At 42.6% G+C, this 24,253-nt stretch overlaps 1 protein-coding gene across 2 annotated transcripts in view; it reads right to left on the bottom strand.

Moving 5' to 3' along the window:
* Positions 1-24,253, bottom strand: part of ACSL3 (acyl-CoA synthetase long chain family member 3) — a 182,606-nt gene that overhangs the window by 38,476 nt on the left and 119,877 nt on the right. For both annotated transcript variants that reach the window (XM_038748857.1, XM_038748858.1), the window contains 2 exons: positions 18,797-19,218; positions 4,779-4,956 (listed from right to left, as the gene is read on the bottom strand). In XM_038748857.1, the coding sequence (XP_038604785.1) occupies positions 4,779-4,956; positions 18,797-19,180 (562 nt within the window). In that variant the 5' untranslated portion in view covers positions 19,181-19,218. The remainder of the gene's footprint in view (positions 1-4,778; positions 4,957-18,796; positions 19,219-24,253) is intronic.

Below are 24,253 nucleotides of genomic sequence, written 5' to 3' on the forward strand. Positions count from 1 at the left end.
TTTATTCAGTTTGCTCAAAACCCCTCCAAGTGAGAGAGCGCTGTAAGAAATCCCGACATTAAAAATACACCTTGCCAACGAGCTCTAAAAGGAGAACCTATTTATGGAAGGGGTGGCTCATAATAGGCACATTATAATTGGGGATGCTAAATCTGCAGGCAAGCTTCATCGTTTTAAGATTAAATTTCTTCGGAATCCTTCTCTTGGAAATTTCACCTCAGGAATGCCGTAATTTCTACAGGTTTGTGAGCGTGTCCCAGTGTGGCTCACTGGAAAGAGCCCGGGCTTTGGAGTCAGAGGTCATGGGTTCAAATCCCAGCTCCGCCAACTGTCAGCTGGGTGACTTTGGGCAAGTCACTTCACTTCTCTGGGCCTCAGTTCCCTCATCTGGAAAATGGGGATTAAGATTCCCCCTCTCCATCCCCCCCATCTTACCTCCTTCCCTTCCCCACAGCACCTATATATATGTATATATGTTTGTACATATTTATTACTCTATTTATTGATTTATTTTATTTGTACATATCTATTCTATTTATTTTATTTTGTTAGTATGTTTGGTTTTGTTCTCTGTCTCCCTCTTTTAGACTGTGAGCCCACTGTTGGGTAGGGACTGTCTCTATATGTTGCCAATTTGTACTTCTCAAGCGCTTAGTACAGTGCTCTGCACATAGTAAGCGCTCAATAAATACGATTGATGATGATGATGATGACTGGGAGCCTCATGTGGGACACCCTCATCGCCTTGTATCAGAACAATAGAACAGTGCTTTGCACATAGTACGTGCTTAATAAATGCCGTCATTATTATTAGTATTATTATTATTATATCCTCCCTTCTCGGCAGGGCCTAGTTCTACGACTATTTGCCACTCGTACACTCGGTGAAAATTCAGAGGGCAATTAAAAGGGGTGCGTGACTCCCTGTGTGGGAGCAGCCAACCTATTCCCCAAAGTTTTGATGTCCAAATGCAAGCTGGGCTCAATCGACTTCGGAGTTGAGTCGCTTAAGCGCAGCCGGCCCGCCGTGTCCGATTCTCTTCCCGGTGGCGGACGGGGAATCCAGGCCGGTCCTGTGATGCTGTCTACAAATGCCTTAGTCAAATCAAACCTCCTCCGAGCCTTCTGCGAGGCTAACTAACCCCTCGCTTCCCCTTCTCCCTCTCCCTTCTGCATCGCCTCTGCACTTGGATCTGTACCTATGTATATATCATCATCATCAATCGTATTTATTGAGCGCTTACTATGTGCAGAGCACTGTACTAAGCGTTTGGGAAGTACAAATTGGCAACATATAGAGACAGTCCCTACCCAACAGTGGGCTCACAGTCTAAAAGGGGAAGACAGAGAACAAAACCAAACATACTAACAAAATAAAATAAATAGAATAGATATGTACAAGTAAAATAAATAAATAGAGTAATAAATATGCACAAACATATATACATATGTACAGGTGCTGTGGGGAAGGGAAGGAGGTAAGAAGGGGGGGATGGAGAGGGGGACAAGGGGGAGAGGAAGGAAGGGGCTCAGTCTGGGAAGGCCTCCTGGAGGAGGTGAGCTCTCAATAGGGCCTTGAAGGGAGGAAGAGAGCTAGCTTGGCGGATGGGCAGAGGGAGGCCATTCCAGGCCCGGGGGATGACGTGGGCCGGGGGTCGATGGGGGGGACAGGTGAGAACGAGGTACGGTGAGGTATATATGTTTGTACATATTTATTACTCTATTACTCTATTTATTTATTTATCTTTCTAGACTGTGAGCCCGCTGTTGGGTAGGGACTGTCTCTATGTGTTGCCAACTTGTACTTCCCAAGCGCTTAGTACAGTGCTCTGCACACAGTAAGTGCTCAATAAATACGATTGATTGATTGATTGATATTCACCGCCACACTATGTCTATATTCGTAATTTATCTGTCGATATCGTCTCCCCCTCTAGACTCTAAGTTCGTTGAGGGCAGGGGACGTGTCTTTTCTATTATCTTGTTCTCTCCCAAGCACTTAGTGCCGCTTAGTGCAGTGCCCGGCACCCAGTGAGTGCTCGATGAATACAACTAACTGAACGACTGACAGTTGTCTGAATCGCCTCTGAGAATCTCATTTTGACGTTTTCATTGGTTTATGGTTCTGGACAAGACCAAGGAAGGGAAAAGGAGGATATCCTGGGATACAATCCCAGGCCTGTAAAAATAACGGGATTCCTGAAGTGAATTTTCAAAGAGAAGGAGTCTGAAGAATCTTAAAACAAAGAATCTCACCTGGCAGAGTAAACATCCCTAATTACCACGTGCCTAAATGAAACCACAAGCCATTGCCCTGGATGATTTCACAGTGTAACTCCACCCGGTTTTAAAACGCAAAGTATTTGCTTTCAGGCATTCAGTTAAAAGAAATGCATTTTTATACATCCTGACAAATCTAACCACCTGAGTCTCTCTTGAAACCCACTTTACTTAATGTGGTATGACAACAGCTCATCACAAGCATCTCTAAACATTTCTTTTCCCTCCTCCCCCCTGCCACTGCAACATCCTTGGAGACCTGACATTAGAGTTGAGCCCACTGTTGGGTAGGGACTGTCTCTATATGTTGCCAACTTGTACTTCCCAAGCGCTTAGTACAGTGCTCTGCACACAGTAAGTGCTCAATAAACACGATTGATTGATTAATTGATTAGAGTTATCTTAACTTGACCGACAAATGCCTCCACACAACTGTTTCTCCGTGTTGGTCGTTGCTTTTTTCGGAGTTACGTGGAGTTGAATCAGTTACTTTCCCAATCAGGCTAAAACAGTGTCCTCAAAACTGCCGCTCAGTACAGACTGCATATTACATGACCTTGAAAAGCACCCCACAAATTTTATACTAATATAGAAATTAAGACTTTTCTGCAAAAGAGGAAATCAATGGGGGGCAGAAGGAGAATATGAAAATCACTTCCCTCTGATGATTTTCTGACACAGTTCACATTGATCTGACCATTAAATTGGTGGCCCTTATTCGTGCCCTGATTTGGCCATGCCCCCCCAGTCTCTTGTAATAATGATTGCTAATAATTATGGTATACGTTAAGCGCTTACTATGTGCCAGGCACTGAACTGGGCGCTGGGATGGGTACAAGCCAATGGGGTTGGACACAGTCCCTGTCCCACTTGGGGCTCACGGACTCAATCTCCATTTTCCAGATGAGGTAACTGAGGCCCAGAGAAGTGAAGTGACTTGCCCAAGGCCACACGGCAGACAAGTGGCAGAGCCGGGATTAGAACCCTTGACCTTCTGACAGTTGGGCCCATGCTCTGCCTATGCTCTAACTACTAGGCCATGCTGCTCTCTAGATCTTTAATTCTAGAGCTTGGATGAAAAGGAATTGAGGTGAAAAAAATAAAGCAATGATTACTGCTAGGACAGTAATGATATAAATAATAATAATAGTAATAATGGCATTTATTAAGCACTTACTACGTGCAAAGCACCATTCTAAGCGCTGGGCAGGCTGTCCCATGGGGGGCTCACAGACTTAATCCCCATTTTACAGATGGGGGAACTGAGGCACAGAGAAGTGAAGTGACTTTAACTTGAAGGTTGTCAGAGAATAGTCTGTAGGGTCCGGCTAAATCTGAACGATACGCTATTCATATGCAAATAAATCACAGGCCTGTTGACTGCGGCGCTTGCTTACACTTTTGTGAAGTTCTGCACCAAGCATCTGGAGAGAATAGTAGAGTTCGGTGGACACGATCCCTATCCTCAAGGACCTGGATATAAGCCCGGGCTTCGGAGTCAGAGGTCGTGGGTTCTAATCCCGGCTCCACCACCTGTCAGCTGTGTGACTTTGGGCAAGAACAGTGCTTGGCACATAGTAAGCGCTTAACAAATACCATAATTATTATTATTATAAGTCACTTAACTTCTCTGGACCTCAGTTACCTCATTTGTAAAATGGGAATTAGGACTGTGAGCCCCATGTGGGACAACCTGATTCCCTTCTATCTCCCCCAGCACTTAGAAGGGTGCGTGACACATAGTAAGTGCTTAAATACCATCATTATTATTGTATATTCCTTCTAACCACTGAACAATTCCGGAGGAGTGACTACGGTCTTCAGAGAGGAAAAGAGGGAGGAGCGGCAGCAGGTGGAAAGAAAAGACCATCGCTGTCCTATTCCTTTCCCAAATAATAATGATGCCATTTGTTAAGCGCTTACTATGTGCAAAGCACTGTTCTAAGCGCTGGGGAGGATACAAGGTGATCAGGTTGTCCCACATGGGGCTCACAATCTTAATCCCCATTTTACAGATGAGGTAACTGAGGCTCAGAGAAGTTAAGTGACTTGCCCAAAGTCACACAGCTGACAATAGGCAGAGCCGGGATTTGAACCCATGACCTCTGACTCCCAAGCCCGGGCTCTTTCCACTATATATGCTGCCGACTTGTACTTCCCAAGCGCTTAGTACAGTGCTCTGCACACAGTAAGCGCTCAATAAACACGATTGAATGAATGAGTGAATGAGCCAGGCTGCTTCCCGATATTAAGTGGGTTTTTCCCTTCTCCATCTACTCGCCAAATGGGGCAGAAAACGGGGTGCCTTCATTTTTCTCAGAAATTACTTTAACAGGAAAAAAACTTCCACGCTCGATGGCGAATGCCAAGCCCAAAGTGACAACCCCAACCAGAGTGAAGGCGACTTAATTATTCTGAGAAGCCCAAGCGTAAAACAATATTTAAGGCCTCTGAGTGCTACTACGGATGCACACCTTATGAACTGTTCACTTACTTACGTTGGAAATTATACATGAAACACGCCTGCGCGGCAATCATCCATTCGGCTCTGGTCTCGCAGAAAATGGCGATGTTCGTCTTCGGTTTCTGTCCCAGTACAAGGAGGCCGTTCCCGAAGTTAAGCGCTCTGCTGTACACCTCTTCGTACGAGAGCCAGTTGTAGTTTCCAAGGATAACCTGGCGAAAGAGAAACAAAACGGCAAATACGGTTTAGCAGAGCTCAAATTCTGGACTGAAACCAAGATATTTCATCAGAGGGCTACTGCCGTCCCGTGAGGCGTTCCTTCAGTTCATTCACTCATTGAGTCGTATTTATTGCACGCTTACTGTGTGCAAAGCACTGTACTAAGCGCTTGGGAGAGTACGATAACACAGACACATTCCAGCCCACAACGAGCTCACAGTTCAAAGACGTCATCTTTTTGTACTTCCCAAGCGCTTAGTACACTGCTCTGCACACAGTAAGCACTCAATAAATACAACTGAATGAATGAATGAATCTTTTGAAAATATATTAAGTGACTATCCAGTAAAAAAGCTGGAGATATTCTATTTATTCTTGCACCTTTAGTTTTATAGAATCATACTGAATGCTCCTCTTCCATTAAAAATTTGCCCTCTACCTTCCAGAATACAACAAAGTGAAATATATTTTGTACGTTCCCCAAGGCCTTAGCACAGTTTTCTGCACAGCAAAAAAATGCAGTTGGGGACAAAAATTCTCTTTCAAAACTTTATTTATGAGGCTTACGCGTGAATTTATAATTGAATTTAGTAGCAAACGCTAGGGACACGAAAAGAAGGTTCTCCAAAATTTACAGCTTTTGAATATCAACACTTTAACCCTAACATTCAGCTTTCAGTCGTTCAAGACTATATCTTTTCCATGAGGCTTTTTTTGCTGGTCAGCCCCTGAACCAACCAAAATACAAGGTCTGCGAGTAGAAAAAGTTCAATGCTGCCCTCCTGTGTATTTCAGTTAAATCTTGTCACCAAACTACAGTAATAATGGGTGTCACCAAATAAAAGTAACAGGCACCCTAATACTTCTCTGGATTGGCCCAACAGCAGATGGAGGCAATTGGAAAAAGACAGATGCAAATATATACATATATAGATATTTATTCTTGCATGTTCAGTTTTATAGAATCATACTGAATGCTTCTCTTCCATTAAAAATTTGCCCCCTACCTTCCAGAATAAAATAAAGTGAAATATATTTTGTACGCTCCCGAAGGGCTTAGCACAGCTTTCTGCACTGTAGCACAGCAAAAAAAAGCAGTTGGGGACGAAAATTCTCTTTCAAAACTTTATTTATGAGGCTTACGCGTGAATTTATAATTGAATTTAGTAGCAAACGCTAGGGACACGAAAAGAAGGTTCTCCAAAATTTACGGCTTTTGACTATCAATGCTTAAAATAAATTAAACCTAACATTCAGCTTTCAGTCGCTCAAGACTATATCTTTTCCATGAGGCTTTTTTCCTGGCCAGCCCCTGAACCAAATACAAGGTCTGGAAGTAGAAAAAGTTCAATGCTGCCCTCCTGTGTATTTCAGTTAAATCTTGTCACCAAACTACAGTAATAATGAGTGTCACCAAATAAAAGTAACAGGCATCCTAATACTTCTTTGGATTGGCCCAACAGCAGATGGAGGCAACTGGAAAAAGATAGATGCAAATATATACATATATAGATATTTATTCTTGCATCTTCAGTTTTATAGAATCATACTGAATGCTTCTCTTCCATTAAAAATTTTCCCCCTACCTTCCAGAATAAAATTAAGTGAAATATATTTTGTACGTTCCCCAAGGGCTTAGCACAGCTTTCTGCACTGTAGCCCAGCAAAAAAATGCAGTTGGGGACGAAAATTCTCTTTCAAAATTTTATTTATGAGGCTTACGCATGAATTTATAATTGAATTTAGTAGCAAACGTTAGGGATACGAAAAGAAGGTTCCCCAAAATTTACGGCTTTTGAATATCAACACGAAATAAATTAACCCTAACATTCAGCTTTCAGTCGTTCAAGACTATGTCTTTTCCATGAGGCTTTTTTCCTGGCCAGCCCCTGAACCAAACAAAATACAAGGTGTGGAAGTAGAAAAAGTTCAATGCTGCCCTCCTGTGTATTTCAGTTAAATCTTGTCACCAAACTACAGTGATAATGGGTGTCACCAAATAAGAGCAACAGGTATCTAATACTTCTTTGCATTGGACCAACAGCAGATGGAGGCAATTGGAAAAAGATAGATACAAATATATACATATATAGATATTTATTCTTGCACCTTTAGTTTTATAAAAATCATACTGAATGCTCCTCTTCCATTAAAAATTTGCCCGCTACCTTCCAGAATAAAATTAAGTGAAATATATTTTGTACGTTCCCCAAGGGCTTAGCACAGTTTTCTGCACTGTAGCCCAGCAAAAAAATGCAGCTGGGGATGAAAATTCTCTTTCAAAATTTTATTTATGAGGCTTACGCATGAATTTATAATTGAATTTAGTAGCAAACGTTAGGGATACGAAAAGAAGGTTCTCAAAATTTACAGCTTTTGAATGTCAATGCTTGAAATAAATTAACCCTAACATTCAGCTTTCAGTCGTTCAAGACTATATCTTTTCCATGAGGCTTTTTTTCCTGGCCAGCCCCTGAACCAACCAAAATACAAGGTCTGGAAGTAGAAAAACTTCATTGCTGCCCTCCTGTGTATTTCAGTTAAATCTTGTCACCAAACTACAGTAATAATGGGTGTCACCAAATAAAAGTAACAGGCACCCTAATACTTCTTTGGATTGGACCAACAGCAGATGGAGGCAATTGTAAAAAGATAGATACAAATATATATATATATATAGATATAGATATAGACATAGATATATCTATCTACCTATATAGATATATATAGATCAATCTATATATATAGTTGTTTGTGTTTTTTTTTAATAGAGGGCCCAAACTCTCACCTTGCTCCGCACCCCACGATTTTCTCTGCGCCTTGAGCCCCATTGACTTCAAAGGGAGCTCTGCGGGGGTGAGAAGAAAGAGGAGAATTTGGCCGAGAAGGTGCAGGGATTGGCTCACAGTTAAATTACATTTTTATCTTTAAAAGCTGATCCATGATGAAATTGCCAGAGCCTCTGCAGAATATGAAGATTTTGGTCTCTGATCCGAAACACTGAACCTCTCTTGTATTTACCTGCCTAAACATAATAATAATAATGATGGCATTTATTATGCACTTAATATGTGCAAAGCACTCTTTTCAATACTGGGGAGGTTACAAGGTGATCAGGTCGTCCAACGAGGGGGGGCTCCCAGTCTTCATCCCCATTTTACAGATGAGGGAACTGAGGCGCAGAGAAGTGAAGTGACTTGCCCAAAGTCACACAGCTGACAACTGGCGGAGCCGGGAGTTGAACCCCTGACCTCTGACTCCAAGCCCCGGGCTCTTTCCACTGAGTCCTCAGTGACCTCTTCTGTAAAATGGGGACTGAGATTGTGAGCCCCACGTGGGGCAACCTGATCACCTTGTATCCTCCCCAGTGCTTAGAACGTGCTTTGCACATAGTAAGCGCTTAACAGATACCAAAATTATTATTATTATTAAAGGTACTGATAGCAGGAAAAAAGAAAGCCAAATCAGCTCCCCAGTCTGTTAAATGATATTGATATAATGAATAATAATAATAATTTTGGTATTTGTTAAGCACTTACTATGTGCAAGGCACTGTTCAAAGCGCTGGGGAGGATACAAGCTGATCAGGTTGTCCCATGTGGGGCTCACAATCTTAATCCCAATTTTACGGATGAGGGAACTGAGGCACAGAGAAGTTAAGTGACTTGCCCAAAGTCACCCAGCTGACAACTGGCAGAGCCGGTATTTGAACCCATGACCTCTGACTCCAGAGCCCGGCTCTTTCCACCGAGCCACGCTGCTTCTGCAGCGTGTTGGGCAGAATGAAAAACCAAAATACTTTAAAGCGGCCTCACATTTCCTTCTTAAAACACAATCACTGATAATAATATTGTATCGTCGTATATATGACTATAAAATAAAATGTATAACCAATCTTCCAGCTTTGGGAGAATTAGCATTTCCTTTTCCCTGAAATGTAAAATATGCTGGCTGGGTTTGAATAATTTGGATCTTCATTTCAATAACTATTTAGTCCGTTTATGCACCTGGGCCTATCATTTCGGGCTCCTGAACCCCTCGCCAACTCTGAAATCTACTAGCCGCTGCCAACATTCATTCAACCGTATTTATTGAGCGCTCACTGTGTGCAGAGCACTGTACTAAGCGCTTGGGAAGTACAAGTTGGCAACAAATAGAGACGGTCCCTACCCAACAAAGGGCTCACAGTCTAGAAGGGGGAGACAGACAACAAAGCAAAACATGTGGACAGGTGTCAGGTCGTCCAAATAAATAGAAATAAAGCTAGATGCACATCATTAACAAAATAAGTAGAATAGTAAACATGTACAAGTAAAATAAATGGAGTAATAAATCTGTACAGACATATATACAGCTGCTGTGGGGAGGGGAAGGAGGAAGGGCAGGCCAGTAAGGGGGAGGCACAGGTTCATTCATTCCTTCATTCAATCGTATTTACTGAGCGCTTACTGTGTGCAGAGCACTGGACTAAGCGCTTGGGAAGTACAAGTTGGCAACATATAGAGATGGCCCCTACCCAACAACGGGTTCACAGTCTACACGGGGGAGACAGACAACAAAACAAAACATGTGGACAGGTGTCAGTCATCAAAATAAACAGAAATAAAGCTAGATGCACATCATTAACAAAATAGAATAGTAAACATGTACAAGTAAAATAAATGGAGTATTAAATCTGTACAAACATATATACAGGTGCTGTGGGAAGGGGAAGGAGAAAGGGCAGGCCAGTAAGGGAGAGGGGGGAGGCACAGGTTCATTCATTCCTTCATTCAATCGCATTTATTGAGCGCTTACTGTGTGCAGAGCACTGGACTAAGCGCTTGGGAAGTACAAGTTGGCAACAGAGACGGTCCCTACCCAACAGTGGGCTCACAGTCTAGAATTTCTAAGTTTATAAACAACCGGATACACTGATTTGAAAATGATTTACACCAAACACCATGTAACTAGCGACTAAGGCTCCATTCATTCATTCACTCATTCAAGCGCTTAGTACAGTGCTCTGCACACGGTAAGCGCTCAATAAATACGACAGTGAGTTCAATCGTATTTACTGAGCGCTTACTGTGTGCAGAGCACTTTAACTGAACCCCTGACTCTTTCACGGTAGAGCAAATGGGGTGATGGCATTTCTAGACTGTGATCCCGCTGTTGGGTAGGGACTGTCTCTATATGTTGCCAACTTGTAATAAAAATAATAATAATAATAATAGCATTTATTAAGCGCTTACTATGTGCAAAGCACTGTTCTAAGCGCTGGGGCACTTACAAGGTGATCAGGTTGTCCCACGTGGGGCTCACAGTCTTAATCCCCATTTTACAGATGAGGCAACTGAGGCATAGAGAAGTGAAGTGACTTGCCCAAAGTCACACAGCTGACAAGTAGCGGAGCCGGGGTTTGAACCCATGACCTCTGACTCCAAAGACCGTGCGCTTTCCACTTCCCAAGCGCTGAGTCCAGTGCTCTGCACACAGTAAGCGCTCAATAAATACGATTGAATGAATGAAAGAATGAATTCAGCAACAATGATGGCTTTTATTAAGCGCTTACTATGTGCAAAGCACTGTTCTAAGCGCTCGACTACAGAAGCAGCGGAGCCCAGTGGATATGGCACTGATACGTGATACGCACTTTCTCCTGGTGACCGCCCTCAGGGAAATCCTAGCGGAGGATGGCAATCTCAACCAAGATGGTGTACTACTTGTACTCCCAAGCGCTTAGTACAGTGCTCTGCACCCAGTAAGCGCTCAATAAATACAACAATGAATGAATGAGAGCTCACCTCCTCCAGGAGGCCTTCCCAGACTGAGCTCCCACCTTCCTCTCCCCCTCCCCATCCCCCCCGCCTTACCTCCTTCCCCTCCCCACAGCACCTGTATATATGTTTGTACAGATTTATCACTCTATTTATTTTACTTGCACATTTTTATTCTATTTATTTTATTTGGTTAATATGTTTTGTTTTGTTGTCCCTCTTGTAGACTGTGAGCCCGCTGTTGGGTAGAGACCGTCTCTAGATGTTACCAACTTGGACTTCCCAAGCGCTCAGTCCAGTGCTCTGCACACAGTAAGCGCTCAATAAATACGATTGAATGAATGAATGAATGTGCAAAGCACTGTACTAAGCTCTGGGGAGGATATAAGGTGATCAGGTTGTCCCATGTGGGACTCACAATCTTAATCCCCATTTTACAGATGAGGTAACTGAGGCTCAGAGAAGTTAAGCGACTGGCCCAAGGTCACACAGCAGACATGTGGCGGAGCCGGAATTCAAACCCATGACCTCTGACTCCAAAGCCCGGGCTCTTTCCACTGAGCCACGCTGCTTCTCTAATTGTCAGCTGCGGGACTTTGGGCAAGTCACATAACCTCTCCGTGCCTCAGCTACCTCGTCTGTAATATGGGGATGAAGACTGTGAGCCCTCCGTGGGACAACCTGATCACCTTGTAACCTCCCCAGTGCTTAGAACAGTGCTTGGCACGTAGTAAGCGCTTAAGGGTGCAGTAAATACAACTGAATGAATGAATGAATATCATGCCCACCAGGACAACCTAACATCAAGGAAAGCCTCAGGCAGTTGAATCATAGGACAAATAAATTGAATTAACAAATTTACTGGGGAGTCCCCAAGGACACCGAGGCCTCTGAGCAGGGCTCCCACTCCATCATCACTAGACTCACCCCTCAAAGTCACCTCCACTCTGTCCCACGTCCATCCCCTGGCCTGGAATTCCCTCCCTCCGCACATCGGCCAAACTAGCTCTCTTCCTCCCTTCAAAGCCCTACTTGAGAGCTCACCTCCTCCAGGAGGCCTTCCCACACAGAGCCCCCTTTTTCCTCTCTTCCTCCCCATCCCCCCGCCCTACCTCCTTCCCCTCCCCACAGCACCTGTATAGATGTTTGTACAGATTTATCACTCCATTTATTTTACTTGTACATATTTACTATCTTATTTATTTTAACAATGTGCATCTAGCCTTAATTCTCTTTATTCTGACGATTCTGACACAAGTGTGTTTTGTTTTGTTGTCTGTCTCCCCCTTCTAGACTGTGAGCCCGCTGTTGGGTAGGGACCGTCTCTATATGAACTTCCAAAGCGCTTAGTACAGTGCTCTGCACACAGTAAGCGCTCAATAAATACGATTGAATGAATGAATAAATACGATTAAATGAATGACTGAAATGACAAGATTTTTTTTGCGTGTGAAAGGTCAAAATGGAATCAGTTCAAACCTGAACAAAACTGTGAGTCTTGTGAGAGACATGGACTGTGTCCAACCTGATGATCTGGTATCTACCCCAGGGTTTAGTACAGTGTTTGACACACAGGAAGCACTTAGCAAATACAGTGATTATTACTGAAAATTAAATGCCGTCCCCCCCCCCCCCGCACCCCCCGCCGACAAGTTAGTAAGTTATCAAAGTGCTACTGAACTGGTCAACGTTGCATAATAATAATAATAATAATAATAATAATAATAATAATGACGGCATTTGTTAATCAATCAATCGTATTTACTGAGTGCTTACTGTGTGCAGAGCACTGTACTAAGCGCTTGAGAAGTACAAGTTGGCAACATATAGAGACAGTCCCTACCCAACAGTGGGCTCACAGTCAGCAGCTCAAGCGCTTACTATGTGCAAAGCACTGTTCTAAGCATTGCGGGGGGGTACAAGGTGATCAGGTTGTCCCACGAGGGCCTCACGGTCTTAATCCCCATTTTACAGATGAGGTAACTGAGGCTCAGAGAAGTTAACTGACTTGTCCAAGGTCACACAGCAGATACGTGGCGGAGCCAGGATTAGAACCCATGACCTCTGACTCCCAAGCCCCAGCTCTTTCCACTTAGCCACGCTGCTTCTCATATCCTAGAAACATATCAGCCCTAGTTGAAGACATACGCACACACTCCCAGTTTTCATGTGGCAAAATTCACCAAAAGCTTAAAACTCAGTGTGCAAACTTGAAAGCTATAATAATTTGATGGAAGCTATTTAGGTAAATTTGATGAGAATCAATTGTATGATTCATATATCTTCTTTCCCATTAAATGGGAAAAGGTTTGAAATCGGTTACTAGAATTCACCAGGCCATATGTTGAACCGACGCATGTTCAACAAAACTGAATGGGACTTTGATATGTTTAGTGAATCTATTATAAATGAATGTAATAGGGTGATCTATTGAAGACACAGAAGACATACGCACACACTCCCAGTTTTCATTTGGCAAAATTCACCAAAAGCTTAAAACTCGGTGTGCAAACTTGAAAGCTATAATAATTTGATGGAAGTTATTTAGGTAAATTTGATGAGTCAATCAGTTGTATGATTCATATACCTTCTTTCCCATTAAATGGGAAAAGGTTTGAAATCGGTTACTAGAATTCACCAGGCCATATGCTGAACCGACGCATGTTCAACAAAAATGAATGGGACTTTGATATGTTTAGTGAATCTATTATAAATGAATGTAATAGGGTGATCTATTGAAGACAGAAGACAAACGCACACACTCCCAGTTTTTATGTGGTTTAGAACAGTGCCAGTGCTTAGAACGGTGCTTTGCACATAGTAAGCACTTAATAAATGCCATTTTAAAAAAAATTCACCAAAAGCTTAAAACTCAGTGTGAAAACTTGAAAGCTATAATAATTTGATGGAAGTTATTTAGGTAAATTTGATGAGTCAACCAATTGTATGATTCATATACCTTCTTTCCCATTAAATGGGAAAAGGTTTGAAATCGGTTACTAGAATTCACCAGGCCATATATTGAACCGACGCATGATCAACAAAAATGAATGGGACTTTGATATGTTTAGTGAATCTATTATAAATGAATGTAATAGGGTGATCTATTGAAGACACAGAAGACATACACACACACTCCCAGTTTTCATGTGGCAAAATTCACCAAAAGCTTAAAACTCGGTGTGCAAACTTGAAAGCTATAATAATTTGATGGAAGTTATTTAGGTAAATTTGATGAGTCAATCAATTGTATGATTCATATATCTTCTTTCCCATTAAATGGGAAAAGGTTTGAAATCTGTTACTAGAATTCACCAGGCCATATGTTGAACCAACGCATGTTCAACAAAAACGAACGGGACTTTGATGTGTTTAGTGAATCTATTACAAATGAATGTAATAGGGTGATCTATTGAAGACATACACACAGACTCCCAGTTTTCATGTAGCAAAATTCACCAAAATCTTAAAACTCAGTGTGCAAACTTGAAAGCTATAATAATTTGATGGAAATTATTTAGGTAAATTTGATGAGTCAATCAATTGTATGATTCATATACCTTCTTTCCCATTAAATGGGAAAAGGTTTGAAACCGGTTACTAGAATTCACCAAGCCATATGTTGAACCGACTCATGTTCAACAAAAACGAATGGGACTTTGATGTGTTTAGTGAATCTATTATAAATGAATGTAATAGGGTGATCTATTGAAGACACAGAAGACATGCACACACTCCCAGTTTTTATGTGCCTTAGAACAGTGCCAGCGCTTAGAACAGAGCTTTGCACATAGTAAGCGCTTAATAAACGCCATTAAAAAAAAAATTCACCAAAAGCTTAAAACTCAGTGTGCAAACTTCAAAGCTATAATAATTTGATGGAAGTTATTTAGGTAAATTTGATGAGTCAATCAATTGTATGATTCATATACCTTCTTTCCCATTAAATGGGAAAAGGTTTGAAATCAGTTACTAGAACTTACCAGGCCATATGTTGAACCAACGTTATGTTCAACAACAATGAATGGAACTTTGATATGTTTAGTGAATCTATTATAAATGAACGTAATAGGGTGATCTACTGAAGACATAGAAGACATACGCACACATTCCCAGTTTTTATGTGGCTTAGAACAGTGCCAGTGCTTAGAACAGTGCTTTGCACAGAGTAAGCGCTTAATAAATGCCATTAAAAAAAAACTCACCAAAAGCTTAAAACTCAGTGTGCAAACTTGAAAGCTATAATAATTTGAAGGAAGTTATTTAGGTAAATTTGATGAGTCAATCAATTGTATGATTCATATACCTTCTTTCCCATTAAATGGGAAAAGGTTTGAAATCGGTTACTAGCATTCACCAGGCCATATGTTGAACCGACGCATGTTCAACAAAAATGAATGGGACTTTGATATGTTTAGTGAATCTATTATAAATGAATGTAATAGGGTGATCAAATGTCATCATTATTATCTATTGAAGTCACAGAAGACATACGCACACACTCCCAGTTTTCATGTGGCAAAATTCACCAAACGCTTAAAACTCGGTGTGCAAATTTGAAAGCTATAATAATTTGATGGAAGTTATTTAGGTAAATTTGATGAGTCAATCAATTGTATGATTCATATATCTTCTTTCCCATTAAATGGGAAAAGGTTTGAAATCGGTTACTAGAATTCACCAGGCCATATGTTGAACCGATGCACGTTCAACAAAAACAAATGGGATTTTGATGTGTTTAGTGAATCTATTATAAATGAATGTAATAGGGTGATCTATTGAAGACAGAGAAGACATATACACACACTCCCAGTTTTTATGTGGCTTAGAACAGTGCCATCGTTTAGAACAGTGCTTTGCACATAGTAAGCACTTAATAAATGCCATTAAAAAAAAATTCACCAAAAGCTTAATACTCAGTGTGCAAACTTGAAAGCTATAATAATTTGATGGAAGTTATTTAGGTAAATTTGATGAGTCAATCAATTGTATGATTCATATACCTTCTTTCCCATTAAATGGGAAAAGGTTTGAAATCGGTTACTAGAACTTACCAGGCCATATGTTGAACCGACGCACGTTCAACAAAAACGAACGGGACTTTGATGTGTTTAGTGAATCTATTATAAATGAATGTAATAGGGTGCTCTGCCATCCCATATTAAATTGGACTATTTATGAACTCTGGTTAAGATATGCTTTCACGTGTCACTTTCATTTCGCAATGGGATGCTGTTACTTGGAAACTCTGAAACTTGTATAAGGGTGCCACTGTGTGGCACTAATAAAGCTATGCCTTCGTTTCAGTCGAACTTGCGTATCTGGATTCCCTAAAAACTACAGCAAGTATAGACTAGCATCTTTATTTTTTATGGATTACATAAAGAGATTATTCCTACTTTAAAAAAATGCTGAATAACACTCAACGCCTCTAGCAGCTCCATTTAGTGGGGAAAAACTCCGGACTCCGAATCAGGAGTCGAACCTAATACCTGTAGGACCTTGGAAAAATCTGTTCATTTTTCTGTGCCTCTTATTTACTCATCTATAATAATGTTGGTATTTGTTAAGCGCTTACTATGTGCCAAGCTGTAAGTGCTGGGGTAGATACAAGGTACTAATAATAATAATAATAATAATGATGGCATTTATTAAGCGCTTACTATGTGCAGAGCACTGTTCTAAGCACTGGGGAGATTACAAGGTGATCAGGTTGTCCCAAGGGGGGCTCACAGTCCCCATTTTACAGATGAGGAAACTGAGGCCCAGCAAAGTGAAGTGACTTGCCCGAAGTCACACAGCTGACAAGCCGTGGAGCCGGGATTTGAACCCATGACCTCTGATTCCAAAGCCCATGCTTTTTCCATTGAGCCACGCTGTAATCACGTCATCCCACGTGGGGCTCACGGTCTTCATCCCCATTTTACAGATGAAGTAGCTGAGGCACAGTGAAGTTTAGTAATAATAATGGCATTTATTAAGCGCTTACTATGTGCAAAGCACTGTTCTAACCACTGGGGTAGATACAAGGTAATCAGGTTGTCCCACATGGGGGCTCACAGTCTTAATCCCCATTTTACAGATGAGGGAACTGAGGCCCAGAGAAGTGAAGTGACTTGCCCAAGGTCACACAGCAGACAAGTGGTGGAGCCGGGAGTAGAACTCCCAAGCCCGGGCTCTTTCCACTAAGCCACATTGTTTCTTTCTGGGATTTACTCTCTCCACAGTGCTTCAGGCCAAGTCGCCTCTGATAAGCAGCGTGGCTCAGTGGAAAGAGCCCAGGCTTTGGAGTCAGAGGTCATGGGTTCAAATTCCAGCTCCGCCAACTGTCAGCTGTGTGACTTTGGGTACGTCACTTCACTTCTCTGGGCCTCAGTTACCTCATCTGTAAAATGGGGGATAGGACTGTGAGCCCGCCGTGGGACAACCTGATCATCTTGTATCCCTCCAAGCACTTAGAATGGTGCTTTGCACATAGCAAGCACTTAACAAATACCATTATTATTATTATAAGTCCCACGAGTCCACCCATCTGGTCTGCCTCAGTTCCCTTATCTGGAAAATGAGGATGAAGACTGTGAGCCCCACGTGGGACAACCTGATCGCCTTGTAACCTCCCCAGCGCTTAGAACAGTGCTTTGCACATAGTAAGCGCTTAATAAATGCGCTTAAAAAAAACCCAAATTATTATTGTTGTTACTGTACCCAATTCTCGCAGTGTCTATAAGTTAAGCACTTTGGGAGAGCACCAACTTTTTCAGACACTGATACGTTGCAGCCAATGGCCCCTTCCTGCTCAGGGTATGGGGCTGCAAACTGTGAAGGGAACCCTGGAATAAACAACTATATCAATATTTACCGAGCACTTTCTCTGTGCAGAGCACTGTACTAAGCGCTTGGGAGAGGATGACGTCCCAGAGTTGGTCCACGCATTCCCTGTCCACAACGGGCTGACAGTCTAGCGTGGCGACAGATGTTAATGTGAAAAAGGACCAAAGAAAAGTCTGAGGAAGAGGGAGAGAAGGGGAGTGGAAGGGGACACGATGATGCGGAGAAGGAACAAAATATAGAAAACGAGAAACGGAATCAGCAAAGCAAACGGGCTAAACCGTGAGAGAGCTGGATGTTGATTCTTTCTTGACGGATAATAATGACCGCGAGACCGGGCGCGACAACCTGATTACCTTGTATCCCCTCCAGTGCTTAGAACAGTGCTTGGCACATAGTAAGTGCTTAACAAATACCATTATTATTATTATTACTATGGCATGTAATAACTGAGACATTTATAATGCCTCTATGTAGTACTCTGTGTCAGGCACTGTACTAAGTGCTGGGGTGGATATACGACAATTGGGTTGGACGCTGTACTGTCCCACAAGCGCTCAGTCTTCTAGACTGTGAGCCCACTGTTGGGTAGGGACTGTCTCTATATGTTGCCAACTTGTACTTCCCAAGCGCTTAGTGCAGTGCTCTGCACACAGTAAGCACTCAATAAATACGATTGATTGATTGATTGATAAATATACTTGACTAAGAGGGGGGGTGTGTGGACTTATGTATAAGTGGGGATGTATAGGACTTAAGTGAAGTCTGGGCATTTACCCTACTACGTCCTCGCTTCCTTTTCTACAAACTGGACCTCTAAACTTCAGATAATTAGGTAAAATAGGATAGGCTCTTGCAGAAAAGTGAGAAAACTCTTGTGTTTTCGCCTACCACCGGGCACACTTTGGCACCCTGCAACCTAAAAGTCTGTGTACCTAAAATTCACTTTATATAACACGCACAATAACTACACTACTTCCTTGTCGGTGGACACTTTATATAACACCCACAATAACACTACTTCCTTGTCAGTGAAAAGGGCAGATGTCTTTAAAACGCACACCGAAATGTTTCAGATTTGGGCAACATGTGGAGAGGGAATTAGCTGTTCTGAGTTTAACCAAACCTTACTTTTAAAGAGCAAGACAAAGACGAAAAGAACCGCCCCTTTCATTCACTCCAAACGCCGCAAAGGCAATTCTATCTAACACAGAATTCAAGACTGACGGCGGAAAGTCCAACTTACCTTCTTAAAAACTTTGCCATTCGGTTGGATTTCATCTTCCTCGTTTAGAACGTTACGTGTCCCCAAGAGCCTTTTGTTTTTAAATTTTGTCTTCGCGTACTTAAAAACTTTATCTAAGGTATCACATCCAGGGTACAAAACCGATGCCAGGCAATGCAAGCTATTAACCGATCTGTAAGGACTCTCGGGACTGTTATTCACAGGCTTCGCTTTAATTTGGTGTGACCTCGCTATAACCTGCCTTGTCCCACAGAGAAAGTAAAATGGAATGTAAGTTAAAATAGTGTAGATGAATACGACAAAGTTGATAAAGTACAAAAGGATGGGGTGGATGGTGTGTTTCAGCTTCATCGAGGCTTTATGTGACGATCCGGTTTCGTTCATAATCGCGCCGAGCTGAGTCAATCGATTTCGGGAAGAATCTAAAAAGGGAAGAAAAATAAAGAAGTTGGTTTGTCGTCGCATTCGAAAACAAATGTCACCCCGTTTTTCTTTGTATTATGAGAAGCAAATTTATGCTGTCTGAAGTGCATCGCCATTTTTACCACATCAATGTTTACTTTCACTGAACCGTGTTCTAGCGGGCCGTTATCATTCATTCAATTGTATTTATTTATTGAGCGCTTACTGTGTGCAGAGCACTGTACTAAGCGCTTGGGAAGTACAATTGGCAACATATAGAGACAGTCCCTACCCAGCAGTGGGCTCACAGTCTAGAAGGGGGAGACAGAGAACAAAACATATTAACAAAATAAAATAAATAGAATATGTACAAGTAAAATAGAGTAATAAATACGTACAAACATATATACATATATACAGGTGCTGTGGGGAAGGGAAGGAGGTAAGGCAGGAGGGATGGAGAGGGGAAGGAGGAGGAGAGGAAGGATAATTAATTATTATTAATAATAATATTGCATTATATTGTATATTATAACAATATATTAATATATCATATATTATAATATTATTGTCGATAATATTATATATTATATTATATTGATATGATTTTATTATATTATGATTGCGTTAGTGCTGTTAATGATAGTTTTGCACTGATGTATTTTTATAGTTTTATTATGTTATATGATTATATCATTAATATTATTAATAATATTATATATTATATTAACGTGTTGATATATAATATATTATTGTATTACTAATAACAATAATTAATCTTGTGCGGCACGCAGTGAGCGCTTAACAAATACCACATTTATTATTATCACTGTCAGTATCCTTTTCCCACTTCCATTTCAATATCTGAGATGCAGCATGTAAATATTAATCCCCTATCGTCCTTATATATAAAAAAGCTTTGCAGATAGAGAATAGTGACTAGAGGCATGTATCCTAGTGAAAGCCGCTCTGTCCCTCCCTCCTTCCCTCAGCCTTCAACAGCAATTGGGGAATTGGCCTCATCCTGAACTCATCTCTCTCACTCAACCCACTTATTCAATCTGTCACCAAATCTCGGTGGTTCAACCTTCACACCGGCAAAAAAATCCGCCTTATCTTCGCCATCCGTATCGTCACCAAGTCGATCCGAGCACTCGTCCTAACCCGCCTGGTCTCTGCTTCGGCCTCCTTGCTGACCCTCCTGCCTCCTGCCTCTCCCCGCTTCAGTTCACACTTCACCTACTGCCTGGACAGGTTATTTTTCTAAAACAAAACAAAACCAAAAAAATTCATTCCATGTTTCCCCACTTCTCTAGAGCCTCCGGTGTTTGCCCATCCACCCCCGCGTCAAACAGAAGCTGCTTGCCGTCGTCTTTAAGGCACTCAATCTGCTTGCCCCCTCCTACCTTACCCTGCTGATTTCCTGCTACAGCCTAGTCTGTCACTTATTAGCTGTGTGACTTTGAGCAAGTCACTTCACTTCTCTGGGCCTCAGTTCCCACATCTGTCAAATGGGGATTAAGACTGTGAGCCCCACATGGGACCACCTTGTATCTACCCCAGCGCTTAAAACAGTGCTTGGCACATAGTAAGCGCTTAACAAATACCATCATCATCCACCACACGCTTCACTCCTCTAACGCCAGCTTGCTCTCTGTGCCTCTCTCTCATCCATCCCACTACCAACCCCTATCCCACATCCTTCCTCCGACCTGGAATTCCCTCTCACTCCATATACACCATACCACTGCTCTTCCCACCTTCAAAGCCTTACTGAAGTTTCACATCTCCTCCAAGAGGCCTCTCACTCTCAGCCCTATAGCAATTATGTACCTGTAATTCATTTATTTCCATTTATGTCTATTTTCCCCGTTGGACTGTAAGCTCCTTGTGGGCAGGGAACAGGTCTACCAACTCTGGGGGATGAAGTCTGTGAGCCCCACGTGGGACAGTTTGATTACCTTGTATCTACCCCAGTGCTTAGAACAGTGCTTTGCACATAGTAAGTGCTTAATAAATGCCATTATTATTAACTCTGTTGTGTTGTAATCTCCCAAGCACTTAGTACAGTGCTCTGCACGCGGCAACCACTCAATAAGTACCACTGATTAATTCTTATTTTCCAAGGAGTAAATCACCAAGTACCTAGAAGGGCACACAGCTATGACTCTAGACTTTAACTTCCTTTTTCCAATTCAGGTTTGTGATCAGCCAACATAATAAGATGTTCAAAGATTCCCAGAAGCACCACAGAAAACCAAAATGGTATTACAATGATCAAGCAACGATAAAACCAAAATGGTATTACAATGATCAAGCCAGGATAAAACAGAGAGCTTTAAGGGATGCATAACATACTTCGTTTTTATGGTATTTGCTAAGCGCTTACTATGTGCCAAGCACTGATCGAAACCCTGGGGTAGAAGGAAGTTTATCAGGTTGGACAGAGTCCCTGTCCCACATGGGGTTCACAGTCTTAAGTAGGAGGGAGTAATAATAATAATAATGATGGCATTTATTAAGCGCTTACTATGTGCAAAGCACTGTTCTAAGCGCTGGGGGGGATACATGGTGATCAGGTTGTCCCACGCGGGGCTCACGGTCTTCATCCCCGTTTTACAGATGAGGAAACTGAGGCCCAGAGAAGTGAAGTGACTTGCCCAGGGTCACACAGCAGGCCTGTGGCGCAGCCGACATTCGAACCCACGACCTCTGACTCCAAAGCCCGGGCTCTTTCCGCCGAGCCACGCTGCTTCTCCGGTACACACGTCGAATGTCTTTTAGACCGTGAGCCCACTGCTGGGTAGGGACTGTCTCTATATGTTGCCAACTTGGACTTCCCAAGCGCTTAGTACAGTGCTCTGCACAGAGTAAGCGCTCAATAAATACGATTGATTGATTGAATGTCAGAAGGGCATTCCTCTTCTGGGTCGAGGCGGGAAGTCTGGCTCAGTGGGAAGAGCCTGGAGCCGGGAGTCAGGAGCCCCAGTTTTCGAACTGGCTCTGCTACTTGCCTCCTTGTGACCTGAGGCCTCAGTTTCCTCAGCTGTGAAATGGGGATGGAATACCTCCTCTCCCTCCTTCTTAGATTGTGTGGAACGGGGACGATGCTCAATCCGATTATCTTGTACTTACCTCAATGCTCAGCACAGTGCAGTGTGGCCAGGTGAACAGGGCACGGGCCTGGGTTCTAATCCCGGCTCCGCCTCTCGCCTGCCGCGTGGCCCTGGACAAGTCACTTCAATTCTCTGGGCCTCGGTTACTTCATCGGTAAAATGGGGATTAAGACTCCGAGCCCCACGGGGGACGGGGACCTCGCCCAACCTGGTCAGCTTGTCTCTACCCCAGCGCTTACTGGCACAAAGAAAGCCGTGAAAAGATACCCTAAAAAGAAAGCTCACCTCAGCATAGGTTTCATGGGTGGGACACCGGAGAAGAACGGAGGAATATTAGCTGGCCCCAAAAGTTGCAGGATGGGAAGTGTGGCTCAGTGGAAAGAGCCTGGGCTTCGGAGTCAGAGGCCATGGGTTCGAATCCCAACTCCGCCCCTTGTCAGCTGGGTGACTTTGGGCGAGTCACTTGACTTCTCTGGGCCTCAGTTCCCTCATCTGTAAAATGGGGATTAAGTCTGTGAGCCCCACGTGGGACAACTTGATTACCTTGTATCTAGCCCAGCGCTTAGAACTGTGCTTTGCACAGAGTAAGCGCTTAATAAATGCCCATTTAAAAAAAAAAAGTGCCACAGTAAAGGGACACTTCAAGCCATCCGGCAAAACATCTGGAAATGGGGAGACAAATCACTTTGATGTAATCGAGAAAGGAGTTTGAGCAGAAGTTATAAAGGCATTTATTAAGTGCTTATTATGTGCAAAGCACTCTTCTAAGCATTGGGGCCCACTGTTGGGTAGGGACCGTCTCTATATGTTGCCAACTTGTACTTCCCAAGCGCTTAGTACAGTGCTCTGCACACAGTAAGCGCTCAATAAATACAATTGAATGAATGGGGAAGTTACAAGGTGATCAGACTGTCCCACGGGGGGCTCACAATCTTAATCCCCATTTTCCAGATGAGGGAACTGGGGCACAGAGAAGTGAAGTGACTTGCCCAAAGTCACCCAGCTGACAAGTGGCGGAGCCGGGATTTGAACCCATGACCTCTGACTCCCAAGCCCGTGCTCTTTCCACTGAGCCACGCTGCTTCTCCAAGGAAAAAGCCATAACGGGCGCCGCAAACACAAAGGCACAACCTGATCACCTTGTAACCACTCCAGCGCTTAGAACAGTGCTTTGCACATAGTAAGCGCTTAATAAATGCCATTATTATTATTATTATTATTATTATTATTATTATTATTAACCAAGGATAACGCCCAAGTAGCTAAAAACAACTATACAAATACACACACTTCGGAAGAACTGCGGTTGTGGTCGGTAACCTTGGCTTCTTCCCGCCACTCGTCTGCCATATGCGACCATGGGGGCGAGTCACTTCACTTCTTTGAGCCTCAGTTTTCTCATCTGTAAAATGGGGTTTAGGGCTGTGAGCCTCAAGTGGGACAGTGGACTATGTCTCCCCTGATTAGCTTGTATCCATCTCAGCGCTTAGTACAGTGCCTGGCGCCTAGTAAGCGCTTTAACGAATACCGTTAACAGAAAGCCTGTCAGCCCAATTCAGAATATGGACAGGGCGAGAGGGGGGTCTCCTTGCCACCCAACACGACGCTTCTCAAATGATCTGCCAATGGCCAGGTCTGCTGATTTTCTCCCACGGATCTGCACAGCTAGAAAATCAATCAATCAATCAATCAATCAATCGCATTTATTGAGCGCTTACTGTGTGCAGAGCACTGTACTAAGCACTTGGGAAGTACAAGTTGGCAACATCTAGAGACAGTCCCTACCCAACAGTGGGCTCACAGTCTAAAAGGGGGAGACACAGAACAAAACCAAACATACTAACAAAATAAAATAAATAGAATAGATATGTACAAATAAAAGAGTAATAAATATGTACAAACATATATACATATATACAGGTGCTGTGGGGAAGGGAAG

Source organism: Tachyglossus aculeatus, chromosome 7 (assembly GCF_015852505.1).
Source record: "Tachyglossus aculeatus isolate mTacAcu1 chromosome 7, mTacAcu1.pri, whole genome shotgun sequence".
Lineage (NCBI taxonomy): Eukaryota > Metazoa > Chordata > Mammalia > Monotremata > Tachyglossidae > Tachyglossus > Tachyglossus aculeatus.